General features: G+C 41.2%; 1 protein-coding gene across 1 annotated transcript in view; it reads right to left on the reverse strand.

Annotated features, from left to right (window-relative positions):
• LOC132590522 (breast cancer type 2 susceptibility protein-like) overlaps positions 1–14,773 on the reverse strand; it is a 40,760-nt gene extending 25,987 nt beyond the window's left edge. The window contains exons 1-9 of the mRNA XM_060263433.1: positions 14,666–14,773; positions 13,027–13,278; positions 4,961–5,054; positions 4,688–4,737; positions 4,550–4,590; positions 4,355–4,466; positions 4,163–4,218; positions 2,986–3,097; positions 1,385–2,503 (exon numbers count right to left, since the gene is read on the reverse strand). Coding sequence (XP_060119416.1) covers positions 1,385–2,503; positions 2,986–3,097; positions 4,163–4,218; positions 4,355–4,466; positions 4,550–4,590; positions 4,688–4,737; positions 4,961–5,054; positions 13,027–13,278; positions 14,666–14,744 — 1,915 coding nt within the window. The 5' untranslated portion in view covers positions 14,745–14,773. The remainder of the gene's footprint in view (positions 1–1,384; positions 2,504–2,985; positions 3,098–4,162; positions 4,219–4,354; positions 4,467–4,549; positions 4,591–4,687; positions 4,738–4,960; positions 5,055–13,026; positions 13,279–14,665) is intronic.
• Positions 14,774–24,428: the final 9,655 nt, after the last annotated feature.

Genomic DNA, 24,428 nt, shown 5'->3' on the forward strand with positions numbered 1-24,428 from the left:
CCTGTAAGTCTGCAGTCAACTTTATGCCTCTCTAGGATTAGTGGAAATATCTGTCAAGCATGGTAGAATTCCATTGGTAATTGATTGTTTTAGGGTCCTCCATAAAGCTGGCCTGTGAAGTATCATGGAGGACCAAGGTCTGTTAACTCAGTTATTCTTTCCCCCTCCCCCTTCTTACTTTATTGCTTGCAAAGTAGTAGAGAGAAACGAAACTAACTTGAGAAAGAGTAATCAGTACCTTCCCATACAATCCTGTTAGGGAGTGTGACACATCTGGGGAAAGCAAGGACGGAGTCCTGATAACGCCATGAGAATGTAGACATTTATGATAGTTTATGTGTGAGAGTGCATCCCTAGCCCCCACCTTTTGGAATCCTTTTGAAGTATGCCTTAAAAGTATTGTATCAATGTATCTTTAGCATCACTCTCAAGAATCTGTTACACTGAAAGTATCGGTCTATCAATAAACGTAGTTTTGTATCAAACTTGACTCGTCATTGAAACCGCATGCTTGACAATACCCATTTAACAAAATCATGTCCTTCAGTTCCAGAGGGAAATGAATTTATGAACATTTTGTTGGTAACAATGCAAACTGCAACTAACATTTTGTTTTGACTGAAATACTTAAGCTGCTAGAATATACTATTTTTCTGCATATCTGAGATTCCTGAGAAATTAAATTATGTGAGCTTCTTCTTTAACAAGTCTAAATAAATCTTATGATGTAGCAATCCATTACTGAGAGAATTCCTTTCCTCAAATGGTTTAGACGATGAAGATTAGCTTCTTTTTACTTCAACCTAATCATGTTAACAAAATGCAGGCTTTTGCAAAAGCCTCTAAAGGGAAGAAACAAGATCAGATGATACAAGTACAAAAGTATTAAAATCTCAGTGTTCCAATAAATACACTTATACTATTTAATGACTATACTTTCATTAAAGTGTCCTTGACAGTGGCATTTCCAAAGACTATGACGAGCTGCTTTATGACATAATGTGCTAATTTAATCAAAACTGTTTCTATTGTTCCTGAAATGTCTAAAACTACAATGTCTATCTTCTCCCTGTGATCCCTCCCCTTTTCCTTCCTCTCCTACATACTTCCTTACTTCAGTGTATCTCGTAATGCCTCCTTCCTTCTTTCTTTAGTCTATATCCTTTTCACCTATCACTTACTACCACCTGTGAAACATGTGTTGAGAAAACCCTGACTTCACAACATGCAATTAATGTCTAAAGACAGAATAAATCACAGTAGGGCCTCTTTAGTGCAGTAAACACGAATGCCTAACTCATACCAAAGACTTCATAAGCATAGAAATCAGTGTTTTAGAATCTGGCTTTCATAAATCAACATATGAAGAAACCTAAGCTCATACCTTCATTCCCAATGGCTGTTCCAGAAACTTCAGCATTGGAAGATTTTAATTCTGCACCAGATGGCACAAGATAAGATCCATCTGTCTGTGTAGTTCCTTCTTCCTGATACACTGAAGTGTCTTTTAGGGAATAAACAAATTTTTTGGGTCGCCTTTTAAAACTGGAAAGCGAACTCATTGTTGCCAAGCCTGATTTCTTAAGTCCTTCACCATCACCAACAGCCGGTGTAAAAATACTGTCTCCAAGAGAGCCACAAGATATTTTAGAATTTTCTTTAGAGTATTTATGATGGCAATTGCTATGAGCTTCCAAGAATTCTGTAAAAGTTGTGTTTTCCATTAAGAAGGAAGCATTTTCTGAGTCATTTATGACAGAAGCCGGCTTAGTCTCACAACCTTTCACAAGGGTTTGGTTGTTTATCATTTCAATGGGCACTGGAGAATTTTTGGAACCTGTTGGTTTTTCTGGAGAATTAGCCTTCAATAATTTGTGGACATTTATTAGACTTGATGTGTTCAGTATGCGTGATTCTAAAGTACTAGTACAAGCACACTCTTTGGCAGTAGATGGTATGCGGTCTTCAGAATTTTTCTTGGCATATATATTAGAAGGTGAGCCACTATAACATGAAGACACTTTTTCCAGTTGTGTTATTTCAAGACCAGACAAGTCCAACTGAGACCATGCAGAGAGTGCAGAAGATGGCATTTCTTTTTCTACATATATGTTAATTTGATTGGTACAGTGGTTTTGTGTACTGTTACCTGGAATGATCATTCTGTGCAGATTATACTTTGAGGAATTTAACTCTGGTTCAAATTTTTCTGTATTGACATCTTTAGACTCCTCTTTTGCTGCATTATTTTCTTGAAGACCCTCATGTTTTGATTCATCAGAATAATTCTTTTTACTCCATTTGGCTGTTTTCATTTCTCTTTGGAAAGTTTTGCCACTTGTATGGCATATAGAAAAACTACTCTCAATTTCTCCTGCAGTGTCAGTTTTTTTATGCATCTTTTCATCTTCCAAACAATTTGGTGGCTTTTGGTTTAACTTTACACTTGACTTATTGGGAAGTTTGTCTATTCCAAAGCAGCCATCTAATAATTTTCCAAAATCTGTAAATAATTACAAAACCATCAAAATTAAATTTTATTTGTTAAACAACTATTAATTGATTGGCTGCTTGTCTGAATGCAAAAAATTCAATCAATAATTTAATTCATTAACTAATCAGACAGATAATTATGCTAACTACAAAAACTACTGTGGTGCAAAAATGATTAAACTGACGATCTTTTCATATTTCTAGAAATTAGCCTTCTATACAATTTTAGATTGTTGGCTAGGGGCTTTTAAATAATGTTAATAAGGAATTACAGAAACATTTTAGTTCAAGATCTACAAACAAGCAGAACATGTATGACACATCTTGAATTTTTATTAAGATATTTTTGGCAGGGAACTAATTGAATTGTCATACAAAGAATTGTAATAGGTGTATGCAAGTTCAAATAATCTTATATAATCACTGTGATTTACTATTCAAGTAGTAATATACAAAGGAGTTATAGCTATATAAATCTCACACAGTGCTTACTTGGGTTCTTGTCATCTTCTGAACACAAGTCTTCTATACCTGTTGTAGACAGTATGTTCACACTGCTTTTATCAGGACTTCTCCCATACTTGGATAAAAGACTTTGCATGATCTGAATCCAAAAAAGGGACAATTATACAAATTACATATGAGTTAAGAACACCGATTCTCACTGACCCTTCCTCCCATTCATGTGTTTTGTTTTAACTGCTTTATTTTTATTCTTGTTTTAATGTTTTGTTATTGTTCAGTGTCTTTTACTGTTCAGTAATTAAGTTGGAGTGGTGGCTTAAAAATGTTTAAATAGGTAAATAGATACAAATAAAGACAAACTGGTTACAAGCATATTTAATGCATAAGTAAATTTTTGGGCAAAAAAAAATCCCTATGAAATAACATTTGATCTTACAGTTTCAAGACCAAAAGTGGAAGACAACAGCTGGAAAGCTAGATTCTGGAAGATACTGTTTGATAGCCCTTTATTTAAGGCTTATGTAAACCATTTATATTTGATGCTACAAGTTTACAAGGCAGCTTACAAAAGATAATACACCTAACAAAATCCATAGAAAGGATTTTCTAAGAAAATGAAGTCATAGCAAAAAATTCACAATATTAAAGCTGTAAACAGCAGAAGCAGAAAAATCATTAGACACTAAAAACATGTGAAATAACAAACTAAGAAGCATCGACTAATGTCATAAGAACTAGGTGAAATTACCCAGAACCCACCTTCAGAGCAAATGAGAACAAATGTGTAGTGGTTAGTGCTGGACTAGAACACTGAAGACCTTGAAGGCTTATACAGACACACCTTTGCATAGGAACACATTATTAATTGGCAAGGTTGATTTCCCCTTCCCACTGCAGACCCTCTTCATGTCATTTCTCAGCGTTTCCTGTCACCAGGAGCAGCTTTTCAAGGAGATCACTGAGCTACAGAGGGAGGGGGAGGCAGGAATGATTCAACTTGCTGAGGGGAATTTAAGTCTGGATCAACCCACTACTTCTCAGTGTAACCTACCTCACTGGTTGGTAGCTGTGAGGACAAATTGGGAGTAATGAAGAACAATGTTGTAAGCTTCTTTGGGTCACCACTGGGGAGAAACACGGAGCATGACTATCTAAATAAATAAATTTGCATATTTCACCCTTTTAATTCTTTAAAATTACTCACCAAAGCAAGTCTTTCATTATGTTGTTTTTTCCCCGAAGCTGCCTTATCTCCTGTAGCTAAAATTCAAACAACATAAACCTTTTGTAATCATATTGCAAGTTGTATTAGAATTTATAGCTTTTAATATTCAGTTCAGTATTTCTATCAGATTTTTTATTATTATTCCGGCATAATCACATTGCCATCATTTACCTATCACTACTGTTGGGGAAAGTGTAGGGGGTGTAGCCAATGAACTTGTCCAAGACATTTCAGGATCTGCTTCTGCTCCCAAGCTTTCAGAAATGCATTTTGGTGTTTGAACCTAAAACATATCAGAGTAACAGTTTTTAAACTGAAAAATCTAAAATAGTTTTACTCAAATAGCTGAAATATTGAGAAAATTACCTGAAAAACTTTTGGCGTACAAAGCAAACTTCCATTTAACGCTGAAAAATATCAAGTCAGACAGTAAGTTTTTTGTCCTCTCCTAGGAATAACATATTATGAGAGTATTACAGCATATAATAAAAAAACACTGCATACCAGATTTATTGCCTAGAGGTGTTCCACATATATTTCTTAAAACAGCTGGGCTGACATAAAAATAAAGGGAAAAAAGTCACTAATGAAATACAGTGAAATGAAATTCTATCACAATTGGATCTTATATTAGCAACTACAAACAGGACTATTTTGTCTGCCATGGGCGCTGTAGGGATATGGGTACAGGACAAAGCACTGTTGTGATGGTGCAAATGAAAGCAGACTAATGAAATCAGGGTGCTAGAATGCTAAAAACAGGCAATTACCATGTACCTTGCAATGAGAAAGGTGTTTGAAGGGGGACTGATTACTTCATTTGATTGATCCAATCTTGTCCTTGTTGCAGGGGCTTCACTAACAGATCTGCCTGTAAAAAAGGTATATAACAACTCAAACACATTTTAAAAATGTTTGCATGTGCAAGAATTTCTACATTTGCTTTTATACAGATCTCAGTTTATTTATTTATTTATCTGGGATTTATATCCCGCCCTTCCCATCGAGTGGCTCAGGGCGGCTTACAACATATGTAAAACTAACATAAAAATAAGTTACACTATAAAATTAACATTTCATTAAATAATTAAAATCCAACGTTTGTTATAAATGTACATGTCGTTTATTTCGTTATTTCGTTTATATCCCACCTTTTTCTTCCACTGGGGATCCAAAGCAGCTCACATCATTCTTCCTTCCTCAGAATGAGGAAGCTCACATCATTTTTCATTCTCAAAGCAACCCTATGAGGTAGGTCATAGGAGGCAGAGCTTGCCATACATTGGCTAATACAGCTTACCTTCAGTCACACAGTGAAGGTCTTTGTGCTGTGGTGGCAATCACTGCCAAAGCAACATTTTAAAAAATCTGCACAGTCAATCAGCTCTCCAATGGTCAATCAGAAGTTTTGCTGGACAAAAGACCCACCTGACCCCAACCACTTCCTGGGTGCTAGGAAAGGTGGGCACCACAGCAGCCAGAACCACTGTGCTGGGGACCTCTGACTTAATTCTTCACTGCAATGGAGAGCTTGAATGGCAGGCTGCTCCTGTCTGCACCCCCTCCCCATCAGTGCCAGCTGAGGAGGACTATATGATTAGCTGAGTGCTGAAGGCATGGCTTTTTTTTTTAGTCTTTGTCAGTTGATCTTTGACAGAGTTGACTGGAGTCAGTGAGTCTGACAGAGTCAGACATGTTCACCTATGGAGTGTAGGGAAATAACTCCTTGCCTTAACTGTTTTCTATCTGTTCTGAGAAAGAATTCAGTAAACACATTATTTAGTGTGGTTTGAACACCTAAGCTGAAGTCTGTTTTATGCAGACCCCAGAACTGGGATTGATATTTTGGCAAGGGTGATTGGCTAGTATGCTGAAACTCCTATTCAGGCCAGAAGAAAAGGGTTATATTTTGTGAGAATTCCTGCCCAGTTACACTGGGATTTTTGTTCTGTTATATAGGGAACTGGGTTTAGAAGAAGAAGAAGAATTGCAGATTTATACCCCGCCCGTCTCTCTGAATTAGAGACTCAGAGCGGCTTGCAATCTCCTTTATCTTCTCCCCCCACAACAGACACCCTGTGAGGTGGGTGGGGCTGAGAAGGCTCTCACAGCAGCTGCCCTTTCAAGGACAACCTCTGCCAGAGCTATGGCTAACCCAAGGCCATTCCAGTAGGTGCAAGTGAAGAAGGGGGGAATCAAACCAGGTTCTCCCAGATAAGAGTCCACCCACTTAACCACTACACCAAACTGGCTCTCTAGACACCTTGGGATACTGAAATAAACTGTGGTTTCGAAAAGGGGGAGAGTTTAGGTACACAAATAAAGAGAAAAAAAGAAGGCAAAAACTTAACCCAAAAGAATTGAATCAAGAACCAAAACATTAATTGCGAACCAATATTGGGCCATTTACTAAAAACTATATATGAAACCTAAATATTATCAAAAATACACATTTTTAGGAGCTCAAGTGCAGCATAAAAATGCTATATATACAAAAGGGAACTATTGTGACCTGCTGCATTTTGGCCCAAGTAGGCCTTCTCTAGTGGTCAACAATGTCTGCATATAGAAGCTCAAGATACAATAGTAAATACATCATACAAAAACAATATACAAGTTGATACAGGACCAAAAAAGTTTTTTTTTAAAAAAAAATCAAAAATGGATTACACAAGGCAAAAAGAATGTTTTTGAGGCCTCCTTGAGTCTGGCCTTGTATCTTAGCCAATTGCATACATGCTGAGTAATGTTTCTTAATGAATGCCTTCTGGTTGTGGTACAGAAAGTACAAGTGCAGACTACTGATCATAGCCAACATCTCATAGATAGTATGCAGTGCTAGACCACTGAAGAAGGCCTAGTTGGGCCAAAAGACATTGGGTCACAATAGTTCTCTTTTGTATACATTGTATTTTTATGCTGTAATGAGGCTACAATTGGGGCCATAAATGTTTGCAATCATTAGACAATAAATGCATGCATTTTTGATAATATTTAGGCTTCATATATAGTTTTTAGTAATTGGCCCTATATTGGTTTGCAACTAATGTTTTTGGTTTTTGACACAAATAAAGAGCCATCTCCAGGAAACCTGAAGAATCATAGGAAACTATATGAAGAAACATTGTAACTATAACTAAAATACTCAGTCAAATGCCTTTCACAAGATCCCAGAATACATGAAAAAAGCTTCAACAACAGTATTTTGATATAAACAGTATAACTGTATAAACTGTATTAACAACAATTTTTATCTCAGCATTTCCAGTTCCCAACTACATCTATAAATTTCCTATCTGTTAAACAAAATTATTCTTTCTGTTTGAGTGTTATACCATCTCAAGTGCCATTTGAAAAGGGCAAAACAAGAGTGCTCCTGCTTATCCCATCAAGTTCCTGGCCTGGGTTGAAAGACAAATCAGATCTTCGTCACAGCGTGGGACATACAGACTTTTTTAAAAATACCAAATCCATACTTGGGGGTGCTCAGTTACAGTTGGGAACTAATTTTTTACAGGAAAACCTGCGTGATATGAAGTGCCAACGGGCCTGTCATAGATGTCTTATGCTATCTGACTGAATTGTTTTCTTTATTTTTGTAATCTGCTTTGATTCTCAGTGAGAAAGCCAGGTCATAAACCAGTTAAATACACTCATGGTCTCCAACTCAATAGAGATGAGATATATCCAAGCAAATACACAGAATTTGCTGCCATACTGAGTTCCAAACAAGGAACAATTCCAACCATAAGAACATGAATACAGCCTGCTGAATGAGATTAGTGGTCCATCTAGTCCAAAAAACTATTTTGTACACCAGCCAACCAGTTTGCCCGGAGAACCAAACATGGTATAGAGACCAAGGCTTCCCTGATGCTGCCTTCTTGCAGTAGTATTCAAAAGTCTGCCATTTCTGTATATAGAGTTTTCCTTTGATCATCATGACAAGTTGCCATTTGATGGAATTTTCATCCATGAAACTGCTTGTGGACACCAACTAGGTCCACTGACACTAAATTCTACAGTTTATTATTGAGTACATAATTGTTTAGGGGGGGTGGGCTCCCTTCCGGTGTCCTGCCCCCCCCCCCCCGGGAAAGTGCATGCGCAATACATCGCCTCTCCTTTCCCGGTGTAGTGAACGCTGTGTGGGCACTGTCTGGCTATGCCTGGCAGATGGTCACTGCAATGGCCTCTCCTACATTACTGCATCCGTGGCAACACCTTCTCGCTGGTCCCCCCCGTTTTCACAGAGTTTGCCACGTCATGGTGCGACCGAATGTCTGGCGGTATAACCGGATGGGCAGGCTGGGCTCACCAACCTCGCCAGCCAAGAGAAGGAAAACTCTAACAACAAGCCCGGGCAGACAGAGCTCGTTAATGTAACATCTACCACCTGGAGGACTCGCTGCCGGCGTCCCGGCTTACTGGGCCATGGCAGATGACCCCATGGTGAAAGGGTGGAGCCAGTACTGCGCACACTGCGCTTCACTTAAAAATTCCTCTGCGCAGGCCTGAAGGGTATCCACATCCACAACCCACAACATACCAAGTCCTGCAGCGATAGGCAAGGGGCGAAACGGCAGGTGGAAGATGCCACTGGAAGCCGCAGTCCCGATCCTGCATGTAGGCGGTTCAGGGTATTGGTCGCCTGATGCTGACCCGGAGACGAAAGCATTTTTCGGCAGCACCCTGAACGACCAAGCAGCCTTATTTAGGGACAGCACTGCTTGCTCCATATAGAGAGGGGCCTAGAAAAGGTGGCCTAAACAAAGCTCGTCTCCTCCCCCCCCCCCCGCAGTTGGCTAGCCGCGGTCAACAGGCATCCTTACTTGCGGTCGAAAAATAACAACAAAGAAAAGGCATGCACCTGCCTCACAAAGACTAAAGCTTGCGTGTTGGAACATCAGAACCATGCTTGACACAGTAGACAGTGGTCGCCCCGAATGACGCTCTGCTCTAGTTGCCCACGAACTTCTCAGGTTGAATATCAACATAGCAGCTCTTCAGTGAGGTCCGTTTCCCTGAGGAAGGTAGTCTTCAAGAACATGGTGCTGGCTATACCCTCTACTGGTTGGGTAAGTCAAAGGCTGAGAGTCGCCTTTCTGGCGTTGGCTTCATGGTCAGGAATTCTATTGCCTCTAAACTCGAAAACCTGCCAACAGGTCACTCAGATCGCATCATGTCTATGCACCTCCCTCTTCAAAACAAGCAGCATACAACACTCTTCAGTGTGTATGCCCCAACCCTTCAGGCAGATTCTGCAGAAAAGAATAAGTTCTATGCTGATCTACGCAACCTCGTATGGAAGACCCCTACAGAGGACAAGGTAATCATTCTTGGTGACTTCAATGCCAGAGTAGGTAAAGACTCGGAAGCCTGGAAAGGAGTACTTGGCAAACACGGCATTGGTAACTGCAATGATAACGGGCACCTCCTGCTAGAATTCTGTACGGAGCATCAGCTCACCATTACCAACACTATCTTCCAGCAGAAGAACAGTTTAAAGACAACCTGGATGCACCCACGGTCCAAGCATAGGCACCTTATTGACTACATTCTGGTGCGCCAGAGAGACCTTCGAGATGCCTTACACACCCGAGTAATGCCCAGTGTAGAATGTCATACAGATCATCGTCTTGTACGCTGCAATCTCCGTCTTCACTTTAAATCTACACCCAGGAGAGGCGGTATCCCCCGGAGGAAGTTTCAGGTTGGCAGCCTTCAGTCAGCCGAAGTTAGAGCTGCCTTCCAGGCAAAACTCCAGACAAGAATTGAGGACCCCAGTTGCCTCACAGATCCTTCTCCAGAAGCACTCTGGGAACACCTAAAAACTACCATCCTGTTGACCTCTGAAGAAGTCCTCGGGTTCTCCACAAGGAAGAACAAGGACTGGTTTGACAAGAACAATCAAGAGATCCAAGAATTACTGGCGAAAAAGAGATCTGCCTACCAAGCACATCTTGCTCAGCCCTCCTGTCCCGGGAAAAAAGCAACCTTTCGCGCTGTATGTAGCAACCTCCAGCGCAAGCTTCGAGACATTCAGAACGAGTGGTGGACCAAGCTTGCAGAGAGAACCCAGCTGTGTGCAGACACTGGTGATTTAAGAGGGTTCTACGAAGCCCTGGAGACAGTATATGGTCCATCATATCAGGCTCAGAGTCCCTTGCGTAGTGCAGACGGCCAAGTACTCCTCACAGACAAGGCATCCATACTGAACTAGTGGTCGGAGTATTTTCAGGTTCTCTTCAGTGCCAATCATGTAGTTCAAGATTCAGCAATTCACCTCACCCCACTTCAACCAGTGAAAACAGAGTTGGATGAGATCCCCACCCTAGAAAAGACTGTTAAAGCCATCAAACAACTGAAAAGTGGCAAGGCAGTGGGAGTTGATGGAATCCCACCAGAGATCTGGAAGCATGGGGGCATAGTACTACATAGCACACTTCACAAAGTACTTGTCACCTGCTGGGAACAAGGCAAACTACCACAGGACTTTCGCAATGCAATCATCATTACTCTACATAAGAACAAAGGGGAAAAGTCAGATTGCTCCAACTACCGGGGAATAACCCTGCTCTCCATCGCAGGCAAAATCCTTGCTAGAATACTCCTGAACAGACTGGTGCCCACCATTGCAGAAGAACTCCTCCCAGAGAGCCAGTGTGGCTTCAGAGTTAACAGGAGCACCACCGACATGGTATTTGTTCTCAGGCAGCTCCAAGAGAAATGCAGGGAACAGAACAAGGGTCTATATGTGACTTTTGTCGACCTTACCAAAGCTTTTGATACCGTTAGCAGGAACGGCCTGTGGCAAATCTTGGAACGTTTAGGATGTCCCCCAAGGTTCCTCAGTATGGTCATCCAGCTACATGAAGACCAGCGAGGCCAAGTTAGACACTGCAACGATCTCTCGGAGCCCTTCCCAATAGGCACAGGTGTAAAGCAAGGCTGTGTTCTTGCGCCAACTCTTTACGATCTTCTTTAGCATGATGCTTCAAAGAGCCGCAGTAGATTTAGATGATGATGATGGTGTCTACATCCGCTATCGCCCCGATGGCAGCCTGTTCAACCTGAGGCGACTAAAGGCCCACTCCAAGACAATGGAAAAACTTATCCGAGAGCTACTGTTTGCTGATGATGCTGCACTTGTCTCCCACTCGGTATCAGCTCTGCAGCATATGACGTCCTGCTTTGCAGAGGCTGCCAAGCTATTCGGCCTAGAAGTTAGTCTGAAGAAGACAGAAGTTCTCGACCAGCCTGCACCCCAGGAAGATTATCACCCTCCTTGCATCACTGTGGGTGAATCAGTTTTGAAGACAGTCCAGCAGTTCAGCTACCTGGGGTGCATCATCTCCTCAGACGCCAAGATCAACAAGGAGATTGACAATAGACTGGCAAAGGCAAACCGTGCATTTGGCCGACTGCATAAAAGAGTGTGGAGCAACAAGCATCTGAAAAAAGGCATAAAGATCAATGTTTACAAAGCGGTTGTGATGACAACCCTCATCTACGGCTCCGAATCGTGGGTTTTATACCGTCATCACCTGCGACTCCTTGAGCGCTTTCAGCAGCGCTGCCTTCACACCATCCTCAACATCCACTGGAGTGACTTTGTGACCAACACTGAAGTCCTCAAGCAGGCGGAGGTTACAAGCATCGAGGCATTGCTGTTGAAGACGCAGCTGCGCTGGGCATATCTCCAGGATGGAAAACCACCGCCTTTCCAAGATTGCCCTGTATGGCGAACTTTCCACTGGCCATCGAAATAGAGGGGCACCAAAGAAGAGGTACAAGGACTCCTTGAAGAAATCCCTTGGTACCTGTTGCATTAACCATCACCAGTGGTCTGACCTAGCCTCAGATCGCAAAGTATGGAGGCACACCATCCACCAGGCTGTCTCTTCCTTTGAGAACGCACGCATAGCTGGTCTTGAGGACAAAAGGAGATTGAGGAAGAATCATACTGCTACAGCACCAACCCCAAATCAGACTTTTCCCTGAAGCCACTGTGGCCGGACCTGCCTGTCCCGCATTGGTCTTGTCAGCCACCAGCGAGCCTGCAGCAGACGTGGACTACTGCACCTTTCTTAAATCTTCGTTCGCGAAGTCAAGCCGATAGAGAGAGACATAATTGTTTCCTGGTTTTTTGTACTGAAACTGTTTTCCAACAACTTAAGTGGATGGCCCCTAGTTCTAATATTACGGGAAAAGGAGAGGGAAAAAAACTTTATCCATTGTCTCCACCCAACCATAATTTTATAAGTCCCTATCACGTTCGGGTCTTAGTTTGCTTTCTTCTAGACTGAACAATCCCAGACTCTCCAGCCTTTCTTCATAGGAAAGGTGCTCTAATTCATTAAACAGCTTGATTGCCGTCTTCTGTACTTTTTCCAGCTCTGCAATGTCCTTTTTGAGATAAAATAACCGGAACTGCAAGCAGTATTCCAGATGACACCACAACATAGCTCTATACAAGGGCATTAAACTGTGTGCAGTTTATAACCTAGTAGATGACGACACTATGGGTTGGATCCAAAGCAACATAAGTGGAAATGTGCCCACACAACAGGGCTTTCCCACCTCTCCTGCATTCCATGGATTTCTCTCATTGAAACCCATTGCTCCTTAGGGTTGGAGGTCCCTTACAAACTGTAAGGGATTTGGTGTGGACTGTGGATGCTCTAACTCAACAAGGTAAGCTGAAGAAGCTGCAGATTCTCCCTCTGTTTGCAGAAGATATCTATGTCAAAGCCAATTTATGTTTTCCTTAACAAATATATCTTGTTGCAATATATTCTTAAGACTCTGTACTTCGAAATGTTATGTGTGAAACTTCTCACCTGCTTCTGTTTTGCTCTGATCCATTTCTTTCACTGGAGAACCAAACAGTGATGAGATTTTACTCTGTTCTGTAAAAATCACTGGCGTTGAAGATAACTGGCTATTTGTAAACAGCTTCTTCTTCGGCATCTTAAAAGTGTGTTGATCCAGGCAGCTAGCTTTATATTCAGCATCTTCTAATATTTTGCAGTCATAAGGTGGAACTTCTGAACTCAGCTCTTCAAACCAGTTGCGACTTATTGGCCCTAAGTCTAAAAAAAGTGACATATTCAGGATTTTCCAAGATAGAAAACAACATCCTTAAGCCCCACATTATCAAAATGAATGAAACGTTTTTCCAAAACAGCAAGCCAAACCATGCCCTAGAGCAGGGCACCTTTCCAGCACCTTTGGAATTCCAGAATAGTGTCATAGCGGGTACAACTACAAAATGGCTGCTGCAGGAAGCAAATCCAGCCACAGAGGAAGCCCCAATGCAGGGAGAAGAAGGGTAATTTTAAAAAATGCACTGGGAAAAAAGATGAGAAAGAACAATAAAACCAGCATTGCAGTAGCAGCTCCTGCTGAAACAATGCTGTTTTAATTTGCACACCGAATCGGTCTCCAATGGCCAATCATTAGTCCTGCTGTGTAAAAGCCCCACCTGGCCCCACTCACTTTCTAAAAACAGCAGGAGCCATGAGGGGGATCTTTGTCCTAGATTCAATCAAGAGAAAATATATAGCATGGAGAAGACAAGCAGGCAAAATTGGAGATGAACAAATTTGGAGATTCAGACACCCAGCTGAATTCTGTGCAATAAGCAAGTTCTATAGAACTCTTTTGTGTAGTGTCTACAATATATAGCAGTTAAGAGAAGTAGACTGTAGGACATTTATTTCCATATTTGGCGTAGAGAACACTTAAGTATAGATTGCAGTCCATTATTAGAAGATTATACTAAACCAAGAGCACACTCTGGTGTCTTCATTCTGGATTTTCTTGGATCATATTGGATATTTAGAAATCAACTACATGGTTTGAAGGACATTTTCCTGAATGAATTGATTGTTTGGCTGGATATTCAGTTCAAGGTTAATGATGGACTTCAGTGTAAATGAATGAATTATTGTAAGACATATACAATTTGTTAATCCGAAGGATATATTGTTTGTATTGACTAAGTGCAAGATATTACCATAATTTTGAAGTCTGAGCCCCTATGGGAGAATGGGCGAAATATAAATAAACAAATAATAATGATGATGACGACGACAATTGCAAATATATGAATTTTTAGTTATAATCCTGGAGTAGTGTATTGGCACAGTTCCATTGGTCTTTTTATGTACTTAGCTGTTAAACGACCAGCTGAACCATACTAAAAACTTAAATGCCATCATCCAAACTTCCTGCTATATACTTTGATAACTTTGATAACTTTTCATTAGTACTTTTGCATGAGTATCTATCAGTTCATCATGCTTACACAAATTTTAGAAAATATACTACTAAGAACAACTGTGGTAAAAATAAAATGTGCAAAAAGTAAATTATTTTCAAATAATTATTTAATCAAATACACAATTTATATATGATAGCTTTAGAAGGGAGTTACTTGCACTGTTCATAACTAAGTTTTACAAATTCAAGTGGTACCTGATTCACTGCATCGTGTTTTGAACATTTCGAAGAAAGATGATCTCCCTTTAGACATGGGAACATTCTTCTTATCCATAGCATCACTGGTATTGTTATGTAAACCTGTAAAATTATGTTAAAATGCGCTCAAACTTAGCTACCTCAGAGTATTTTAACCAATAAGAACTAATAATTCTTAGTGCTTATGTATCACATTTAATTTTTCACAGCACTTTATATAAATAATCAAAGTAACTCTCACAACAACCCCGTGAAGAATGCTAATATTATTCCCTCTATGCGAACATGGGAACTGACAGAACAATGGCCTGCTTAAAGCCATTTATGGCTGAAATGACTGTTTGCACTGACCCAGTTCTAAAACAGCTTCAACAGAATTTGCTTAGGTGGTTTACCGAAAGTGCAAAGAATTGTTAGTATGATGAATGATGCCCTTTAAACTAGATAAAGGTGATAAATCAAATTGATGCAGAATGCCATACTAGCATAACTAGTAGACGGGAGCTATTGCATCAGCAGCACCTACCACAATCCCTAAAATATATAAACAGAAAAAGAAAGCCAAAACAATCAAGGAACTGGGGCACTTTTTCTCTTGAGAAAAGATTCAAAAGTTCAGGCTATTTTAGTTCAAAAAAATACATCAATATTTTTCTAAAAATAAGAGAACACAAGTTGAAGTCATAGATATATTTTTCTTATAAGGGTTCAAGGCCAACCAACAAAAGTGATGAGCTAGTGGGGATGCTATAGTTGAGGAAATGATTGATTAAGCTGATCCCAAACAGCAACAGGGCTCACACTTCACTAGAAGTTTTCTGGTCCTCACCTCTTCCCTATGGGCAGACTGTTTTTGGAGATGTCTGTTAACAAAGTCTTACCTTCCCCCCTCTGCGAAGGAAGAAGCCTACGTGACTTATCTCCCTAGATACATTTTTCATAGTGTAGAGTAGAAAGGTGATTGGTTTGCACTGTCTTAAAACAAACCATTATATTAAAGAAAACAGAAATCAAAACAGTGACAACTGGTTAAATAAACATTTGACTATGCACCCTGTAATGGATGTTTAACAGTAGGTGTAATGACACAGGTTCCAAAGCACTGGAAACTCAGTGGAATGACCTTGGACCAGTCATTTTCTCTCAATTGGACCCGTTCTCAGTGTAAAATGCTTTACATAGCCTTATGCTCCATGGAGGAAGGGTAGGATTAAAGTACTTTAAATTATTACAATAAAGCTGGGGTTCAACTTAAAAACCCAACAGAACCTTTCTCAGTTTGTTTTTGTTTTCTCTGCAGGCTAATGATATATAGCTGCTGGTGTCACTGAACAGTATTCTCATTTCATGAGGACCCACAACACGCTGCTGTATCATCCAGCAGCTTTTTTGTTACACGAAGCACACTGGAAATAGAAAGGAATCAACTTCAGTCCACTGCAGTGGTACCTTATAGTCAGTCCCATCTGCCAAGGGTATTAAAACATAATTAAAGGCTCTGGCAGGCTGCCCCTTTTCCACTCAGTCCCATGTGCAATCCTAATGACCACCACCATATCCTGTGTAATGAATTTATGTATTTTATACATAATTGCTGACTTGCATTTCTTTCTGTCCATTCTCTCCACATTCATGTAAAGTTGTATAAACCTCACCCCCTCCATTAATGTTGCCTTATTCCAAGATCTTCTTTAGCCTTTCCTCATGGAGAAGGTGCTCTAGACCCTCAAGTATTTATTTATTTACTTACTGCTTTTCTCCTCAGTGAGGACCCAAAGCAGTTTACGTTGTTCTCCTTGCCTGCATTTTTATCCTCACAACAACCCAGTGTGCTGTTCAGGCTGAGAGTGTATGACTTGCCCAAGATCTCCCAGCAAGCTTCCTTGGCAGAGTGGGGATTTGAACATGAGTCTTCCAGATCCTAGTCCAATGCTCCAACCACTGTACCACACTTTGGTAGCCTTTTACCTTCACTTTTAAAGATCTGTGTGCATACATGCACATCACCCCACTACCAGCCCCTTCCCAAATGGGCCTTAGGTTTCCACTTCATATAATCATGTACGTTTTCTCAAAATTTCAATCTCGCCGGAGCTACACCCTGATTAAAGGTACAAAAGAAACGTCGGGAACCAAGCTGAAAGGCTGGCTTTTCCCCACCCCAGCCCCATATCATATTTTGACCGAAAATTCTAAACACGCTTATTTATGGAGAAATCCCCATTCAACGTAACGACAGGGTTGCCTAGCTGGGGAAGGGGGCAACCTCCTCACGCAAATCAAAGCAGTAATCGCCCCCCCCCCGCTTAGTGATGACACGCCCCCTTCCCTGGTTAACGACTCCTCTGAGGGGGAAAGAGGCATCCAAACAGAACTAGAGAACAACACCTTCGCAGAGGGACTCAGTACGAAGGTGGTGGTGGTGACCCAAAATATGTAACTAACAAGCACTGTAACGACAAAACAACAACAAAACTTAGCCAAAAGACCCAGACTAACCAGACTCCGTGTTGCTTCAGGAACGGAATCGTCTTCTCAAAATGAAAATTCCGGCGCCAAATCTCGCACACGCGTGCGCAGTTATAACAAACACAAAGATTTCGTTTCGCCTTCGCCCTCAAGAGATCTTCACAGCGCAGGCAGTCCACTCCAGACGTTCAATAAAGCGGTCTCTGCTAGGGACACAAGTGGAAAGAGAAGGTCAGAGGAAAATTTGTGAAGAAAGGATGCGGGCAACTACTTCCCGCCGGGAAATTTGCAGACACGCAGATAATTGTTATGATTCAGTTTGAGGATCATGGGAAATGTAGTTCTTTCTATGTGCGTGAGTGAGCGCAAGCAGGTGTTTTTTTGGGTAACAGCTTAAACAAATCTGAGCGGAGGCAACAAAAACTAGAATTCCTGAAGGGTTATATTGCATGCAACTTGCACTGTACAGCCGATGACACAGTTTCCACGGTGTTTTGACTGCCTCCAAAGATGCAGCAACCTTTTGCGGTCCCGTATTGTAACATACTGTGATGTCCAAGCTGAACAGAGGCAACAGATACAAAACAATCTTCCAAGTCCATAGTTCTTTTGATAAACCATATCCTAGATATGCAGACAGGACTTTTTCAATTATCTCGGAGATGTTAATACACATTTAACCCTTCAACTGGTACAGAATGTACCAGCAAGTTAGTAGAAAGGTAAAGACTTCCTGTGTAAGCACCACTCGTTTCCACTCTGGGGTGACGTCGCATCACGACGTTTTCACTGCAGACTTTTTTTAACCCGGTGGTTTGCCATTTGCTTTCCCAGTCATCTACACTTCCCCCTCAGCAAGCTGGGTACTCATTTTACTGACCTCGGAAGGATGGAAGGCTGAGTCAGAAGGGTCCGTTAGAGTGAGCGTAAGGCCTATCTTATACCAACTACATTGGCAGTATGGTTTTGGACACAATGCACCGTCGTGACTTTTAAAGCTCAAAATGAGTTGAGTTAAAGTACCTGAGGGGCTGCCTTTTTTATATGCTTACCTGCTTTCTGAGGTCAGGCAGAAAGGCCTTGATGCTGGAACATACCATAGCGGAAGTACATCTGTCAGTAATGGCCTCAAATCTTTGGAACTCCCTACTCCAGGGGTGGCCAACAGTAGCTCTCCAGATGTTTTTTGCTTTCAACTCCCACCAGCCCCAGCCAGCATGGCCAATGGCTGGGGCTGATGAGAGTTGTAGGCAAAAACATCTGGAGAGCTACCATCGACCACCCCTGCCCTACCCCATTAACTGCATCTGCTTCATATATATTATAGGCAAATAGGAAAATCAGCCAGAACTTTGGATACTTAAATCTGGTGACTGGAGCTGATAAAGGGGCAAAACATATCCTTCTACAAAGGGCACTTTTGTAGAAAATCTGAAATCCTGAAAAAATAAATTTATTTTTAAAAAGTTTTTAAAAACTTGGATTGAAGGAGTACCTGTAGCTTTAATAAATGCATTTCCTTAGCACCTGTTGCAAGGTAGCCACAGTATTCCAGTCTTGGTCTGCCAGGTCTTTCCAGGCATATTTTGGCATTTGACTTATCAGGGTTAGGCCTGGCAAGGGTTGCCAGCTCATTCCTGGAGATTTTGTGGTGGAGGCAGGGGTGGGGAAGAAACCTGTCAGTTCTTGTACCATGAAGTTCACTTTCCAAAGGAGACATTTTCTCCAGGAGAACAGATCTCTGTCATCTGGAAAGCAGTTGAACTTCTGAGATCTCCAGGTGAGGTTGGCAACCCTAGGCCTGGGTGCTTGCTGCTGTTCAACAGCAGCCACATTATGACAGCTAATGTGGTGTAGCAGTTAGAATTTCAGAGTAGGGTCTGGGGGACTCATCTTGCTGTGGAAGCTCATTGTGTGATTTTGGACCAGACAGATACTTTCACCCTAACCTACCCCACTGGGTTGTTGTATGGATAAAAAGGAGAGAACAAGCTGCTTTGGTCCCCACTATGGAAAAAGGTGGAGTATAAATGAAGTGAATAAAGGTAGCTGAAGAAGGAAGATAAAAGGTAGGTGAATGTCAGAGAAGGAAAGAATGAGAGAGAGAAAGGGCAGAGGATATGGGAGTTGCCTGCAGGAGCAAAAGAGGAAATAGTGCAGTGAGGAGAACAGAGAGGAAAATGAGGTGACACCTCACAAGTCCTTAAAGGTTCCCTACCCTGAACATAAGAAAGCCATGGTGAATCAGGCCAATCTAGTCCAACACTGTGTTACACAGTGCCCCAAAACCAGGTGCCATCAAGAAGTCCACCAGTGGGGTCAGAACTCCAGATATCCCGCTGTTGCCCCCCAAACATCAAGAATATAAGCATCATTGGCCCAGACATAGTGTTCCATCTATGCCTTGTGGCTAAGAGCCACTGATGGACCTCTGCTCCATGTTTATCCAATCCTCTCTTGAAGCTATGGTAGCTGCCACCACTTCCTGTGGCAGTGAATTCCATATGTTAATTACTCTTTGAGAGAAGAAGTACTTTCTTTTATCTGTTCTAAACCCACTGCTAATTAATTTTATTGAGTGCCCACGAGTTCTTGTATTGTAAGAAAAGGAGAACAGTATTTCTTTCTCTACCTTATCTATCCCATGCATAATTTTGTAAACCTCCAATATATAGGCAGATCCCTCTATATAGGTGAACAGCAAATCAGCATAAAACTTAATGCAGATGTTTTCACATTTGCAAAGACTAAATAGCAATAACAAGTTAAGGTTATAGGTCACAATATATTTGAATTTAATTACAGAAAAAACAGTGGAGAAATAAATGTCAAAGTAGGAGACTCAAACTATCTTTCTTGTTAAGAGTAACTGAGACTCTGCTTTTACGTACCATTTGTCTCCTCTCATGCATGGAGTTAGCTGACAGCATCCTTTCCTTTAAGATGGGGTGCTGTTTTATGTCTGAGGAACATATTCTAATATTCACTGCATTACATTATTCCAGTATACTATTCCGAAAAGGAAATACACTAAAAATACAAATAATGTTTAATTCTTCTTGGTAAGTATATATATGTAAATACTAAATGAGTTTAGCATATGTAATGAAATAAGCAATTAATATCCCTGTTAAGTCCTGGTGGGTGTTCTGAGTTTTGTAATAACTTGCAGTTCAGCAATTTCTCTTGCCAGTGTGTTCCTAAAGTTCATTTGTAATAAAACAGTAACTCTGAGCTTCATACCAACATGGCTGCCATTCCCTTAATCATTTTGGTTGCCTTTTTGCACTTTTCCCAGTGCTGTATCTTCTTTGAAGTGCAGTAACCAGACAGCATTATGACACTGATTTGTTTTCAAATCCCTTCCTAATAATCTCTGGCATAGCATTTGCCTTTTTTTATTGCTGTCGCACACTGAACCAACATTTTCAATGAGTTATCTACCAAGTCTCCAAGATCTCTCTTGGCAGTCCCCGCGAGTTCAGACACCATCAGTGTGTATTTATAGTTAGAATTTTTTGTTCCAATGTGCATAATTTTGCACTTGCCCATTGAGCCTCAATTACCATGCTGACTCTCTCACCCAGCCTCAACAGGTCCATCTGGACCTCCTGACAATCCCCCCCTGGTTCTCACCACCCTGAACAACTTGCAAACAGGCCTGGACAAGTGTCTGACACCACACAACTGGGACCTTTTTCCTAGGTAGAGGCTGCGGTTGGGGAGAGGGAAAGCTTAAGAGACAGGCAGATATGGGTAGGTTGGTTGTTGGGTGGGAAGGAGACAGGGTTGACAACTCCAGGTTAGGAAATATCCAGAGATTTGAGGAGTGGAAACTGAGAAGGGTGAGGTTTGAGGAGGGGACATCAGAGGGTGATGCCATAGATTCCACCCTACAAAGCACCTATTTCCTCCATAAGAACTAGGTTTGCCAACCTTCAGGTGGGGGCTGGAGATCACCAGGAATTACAACTGCTTTCCACATGGCAGAGATCAATTTCCCTGACATCAGAGGGGACATCAGAGGGTGATGCCATAGATTCCACCCTACAAAGCACCTATTTCCTCCATAAGAACTAGGTTTGCCAACCTTCAGGTGGGGGCTGGAGATCACCAGGAATTACAACTGCTTTCCACATGGCAGAGATCAATTTCCCTGGAGAAAACTGCTGCTTTGGAGGGTGCATTTTATGACACTATACCCTGCTAACATCACTTCCCAAGGCTCCACCCCAAAATCTCCAGGAATTCCTGAACCTGAAACCTCTAAGAGGAACTGATCTCTGTAGTTAGGAAATCTGTTGTTCCAAAAGATCTCCAGGTTGGCAACCCTAGAAGGAGAGAAGGAAATGGGAACAGGCTGTTAGAATAGTGGGGGAGGAGGAAATAAGATGCCTCCTGCTAAGTCCTTGCAGATTTCCACTTGTAGTCTTATAATTCCTAGGCTGGTTTTTAAATTGAATTTCTCGACATTAGTTTTCAAACTTTTCTTACTTTACTGTGGCAATGATATCAGTCTGAGTATAAGCTATCTTGGTATGTTCTTAAAGTGGAAAGGCAGCATACACATAGCCCAAGTAAGTAATTGAAAATATTCCCACTCAGTTTCCATACACTTATGTACTGAAAAGCAATCCTTTAAAGAAACAGGTAAAATGATCCTGCAAAGATAATCATCTATCTTAAAAAGTACTAGTGCTAACTCCATTGACCTGTCCTATTGTATATAAATGCATTGCATAAATCCTAAAATGCATTGCATGAACACAGCATACCGCTATGGATGGTGGGTAATCTGGTTCTTTTTAGGCTGATTGCAGAGTAATAGTCCACAGAACTAATGGTGGCGGTTTCATGATAGCTTCCTGGGTAGCTGAGGAAAATCTGGATCTTAAATAAAGTGTAAAGAGAGTAGAGAACACACAACGCCCCCCCCTCCCAAGCTGAATGGAAGGGTAAGAGAAAGGAGAAAAACAGAAGTTGGTAGCTTTACAGAGAAATCCTAAGCAGGCCTACTCAGGTGTAAGTCACATTTTATCAAATTAGACTTACTCTCAGGAAAGTGTTTTTAAGATTTCAGCATAACGAAGTTTCACACTACCCATTATCATTCCATTCTAAACGACAGACAGGGGGGATATAAGAATTTCAAAGTGATGCTAGCTGAAACTAGTTTGGGGATGCCCCCTTGGGGCAAATACCCAAGTTAATGTCCAGGGTATATACTGCCATGCAGGACATCTTTGCCTTCACCTATGCTCTGCTTTTAGATTTATTAATTAAGGCACTATAACAGGCACTATAAATCTTCAGTGCATTCTCAGGCAAAGGGAATGTTCCAGTCTTACACATTCACTCAGAAGTAAGTTTACCTGAATCCAGTAGTGCTAAGGGGAAACATAACAGAGGTTTATGAAAGTATGCATGGGGCAAGAAACCAATTACATTAGTGGCAAATAGGTTCAGACAAGTGGAAATATTTTTTTTATTCAATGAGTAATTAAGCTGTGAAACTGCCAGTTGACTTAGCAATGGCCACAAGCATAGATTGCTTTAAAAGTGGGTTAGACACATTCATGGTGGAAGGCTCTATTAATGGCTTACTACCTATGGTGATCAAATAAGAGACAGAATTAGGGGAGGCTGTGGCTTCTATGCGCCATTCCTTTAGCTCTCCAGGAAAACTGATTGGCTATTGTGGATGCTGGACTATATGAACCACTTGTCTGATCCAGCAGGCTCTTCTTATGCTATATTCTTATTCCCAATTAACAGAGCAATCCTAAGCAGGTCTACTCAGAATCCAACCCAGGTCTACTCAGCAGGGCTCACTACCAGGAAACTGTTGTTAACAATGCAGCCTAAGTGTGCATGGAATTGTAGTCTAAACCCAGGAGAGTTGCTCCTAGAACTTCAAAGAAGTGAAGCATATAATGAAGATGCAAACAGCACCCTTAATCTAATCTTTTAAGCTTTGAAATATTTATTTAAAATATTTACATATCTCCCTTTCTCAGGATCCAAAGCAAGTAACAATTGCATAAACATAAGAACATAAGAGAAGCCATGTTGGATCAGGCCAACGGCCCATCCAGTCCAACACTCTGTGTCACACAGTGGCAAAAAAATTTATATATACACACACACTGTGGCTAATAGCCACTGATGGACCTCTGCTCCATATTTTTATCTAAACCCCTCTTGAAGGTGGCTATACTTGTGGCCGCCACCACCTCCTGTGGCGGTGAAAACATTTGAATACATAAAACATTTGAATAAAAAATAAACATTAAAACAGATCTATAGCACATAAAGACAACATTTAAAATCAATCTAAATATACCTTATGCTCCACTGGATATTCCCTTCTGCACAGGCTTAAAATGCCATTTAGATCTTTATGTATTGGAGTAAGCACAGAGTCTGGGATAATAAATTCACATTTATTTGAAAAGTCATAATTACTGAAGGCAGCTATACCAGTTATAGAAAAGTATGACTGTTGTACAGACACTATTACATGGTCTTTTCCTGCAACAGTGTGGGATGATATAGGGTAGGAGTCTACAAACTTTTTGAGCCTGTGGGCACATTTGCAATCCTGACACAGGATGGTAGGAATGGCAACAAAATGGCTGCCACTGGGCATAGGGTTCCCAGCTTTAGGAAATACCTGAAGATTTTGGGGGTGGAGCCTTAGGACGGTGGGGTTTGAAGATAGGAGGGACTTCAGTGGGTATGGCATATAGTGTACCTTCCAAAGTATCCATTTTCTCCAAGTGAACCAATCTCTGTTATACGGAAATCACTTAATAGCAGATTTTCAGCCACCACCTGGTTGCCACAGCTAAACTTCAGTAACACAGTGTAGATCCCTGGGCTGTGGTGGCAGCTGCTGCCGAAGTAATTTTAAAAAATCTGCACAGTCATTAAGTCAATGAGAAGTCTTTGTGGGTGGAAGTCCTAACTGCTTCCTCCCACTTCCTAAAAACACTTGGCTGGCACCAAAGGAGTTGGTGGGCACCATGGTACCCACAGACACTATGTTGGCAACTCCTGATATAGGCACTTGTGAATAAAGACCTGTGTCTAGGAGTTACAGACCATATATACAGGAGTGTTTAAAGCCATGTTTATACATGTGTATCATCTACACTAAATGACTAGGGAAGGCAATAGCAAACCAACCCGTAAAAAAATCTGCCATGAAAACGTGAAAGCAACGTCACCCCAGAGTTGGAAATGACTGGTGCTTGCACGGGGGATTACCTTTACCTTTAAAAAAAATCAT

This window comes from Heteronotia binoei, unplaced genomic scaffold (genome assembly GCF_032191835.1).
Source record: "Heteronotia binoei isolate CCM8104 ecotype False Entrance Well unplaced genomic scaffold, APGP_CSIRO_Hbin_v1 ptg000122l, whole genome shotgun sequence".
NCBI lineage: Eukaryota > Metazoa > Chordata > Lepidosauria > Squamata > Gekkonidae > Heteronotia > Heteronotia binoei.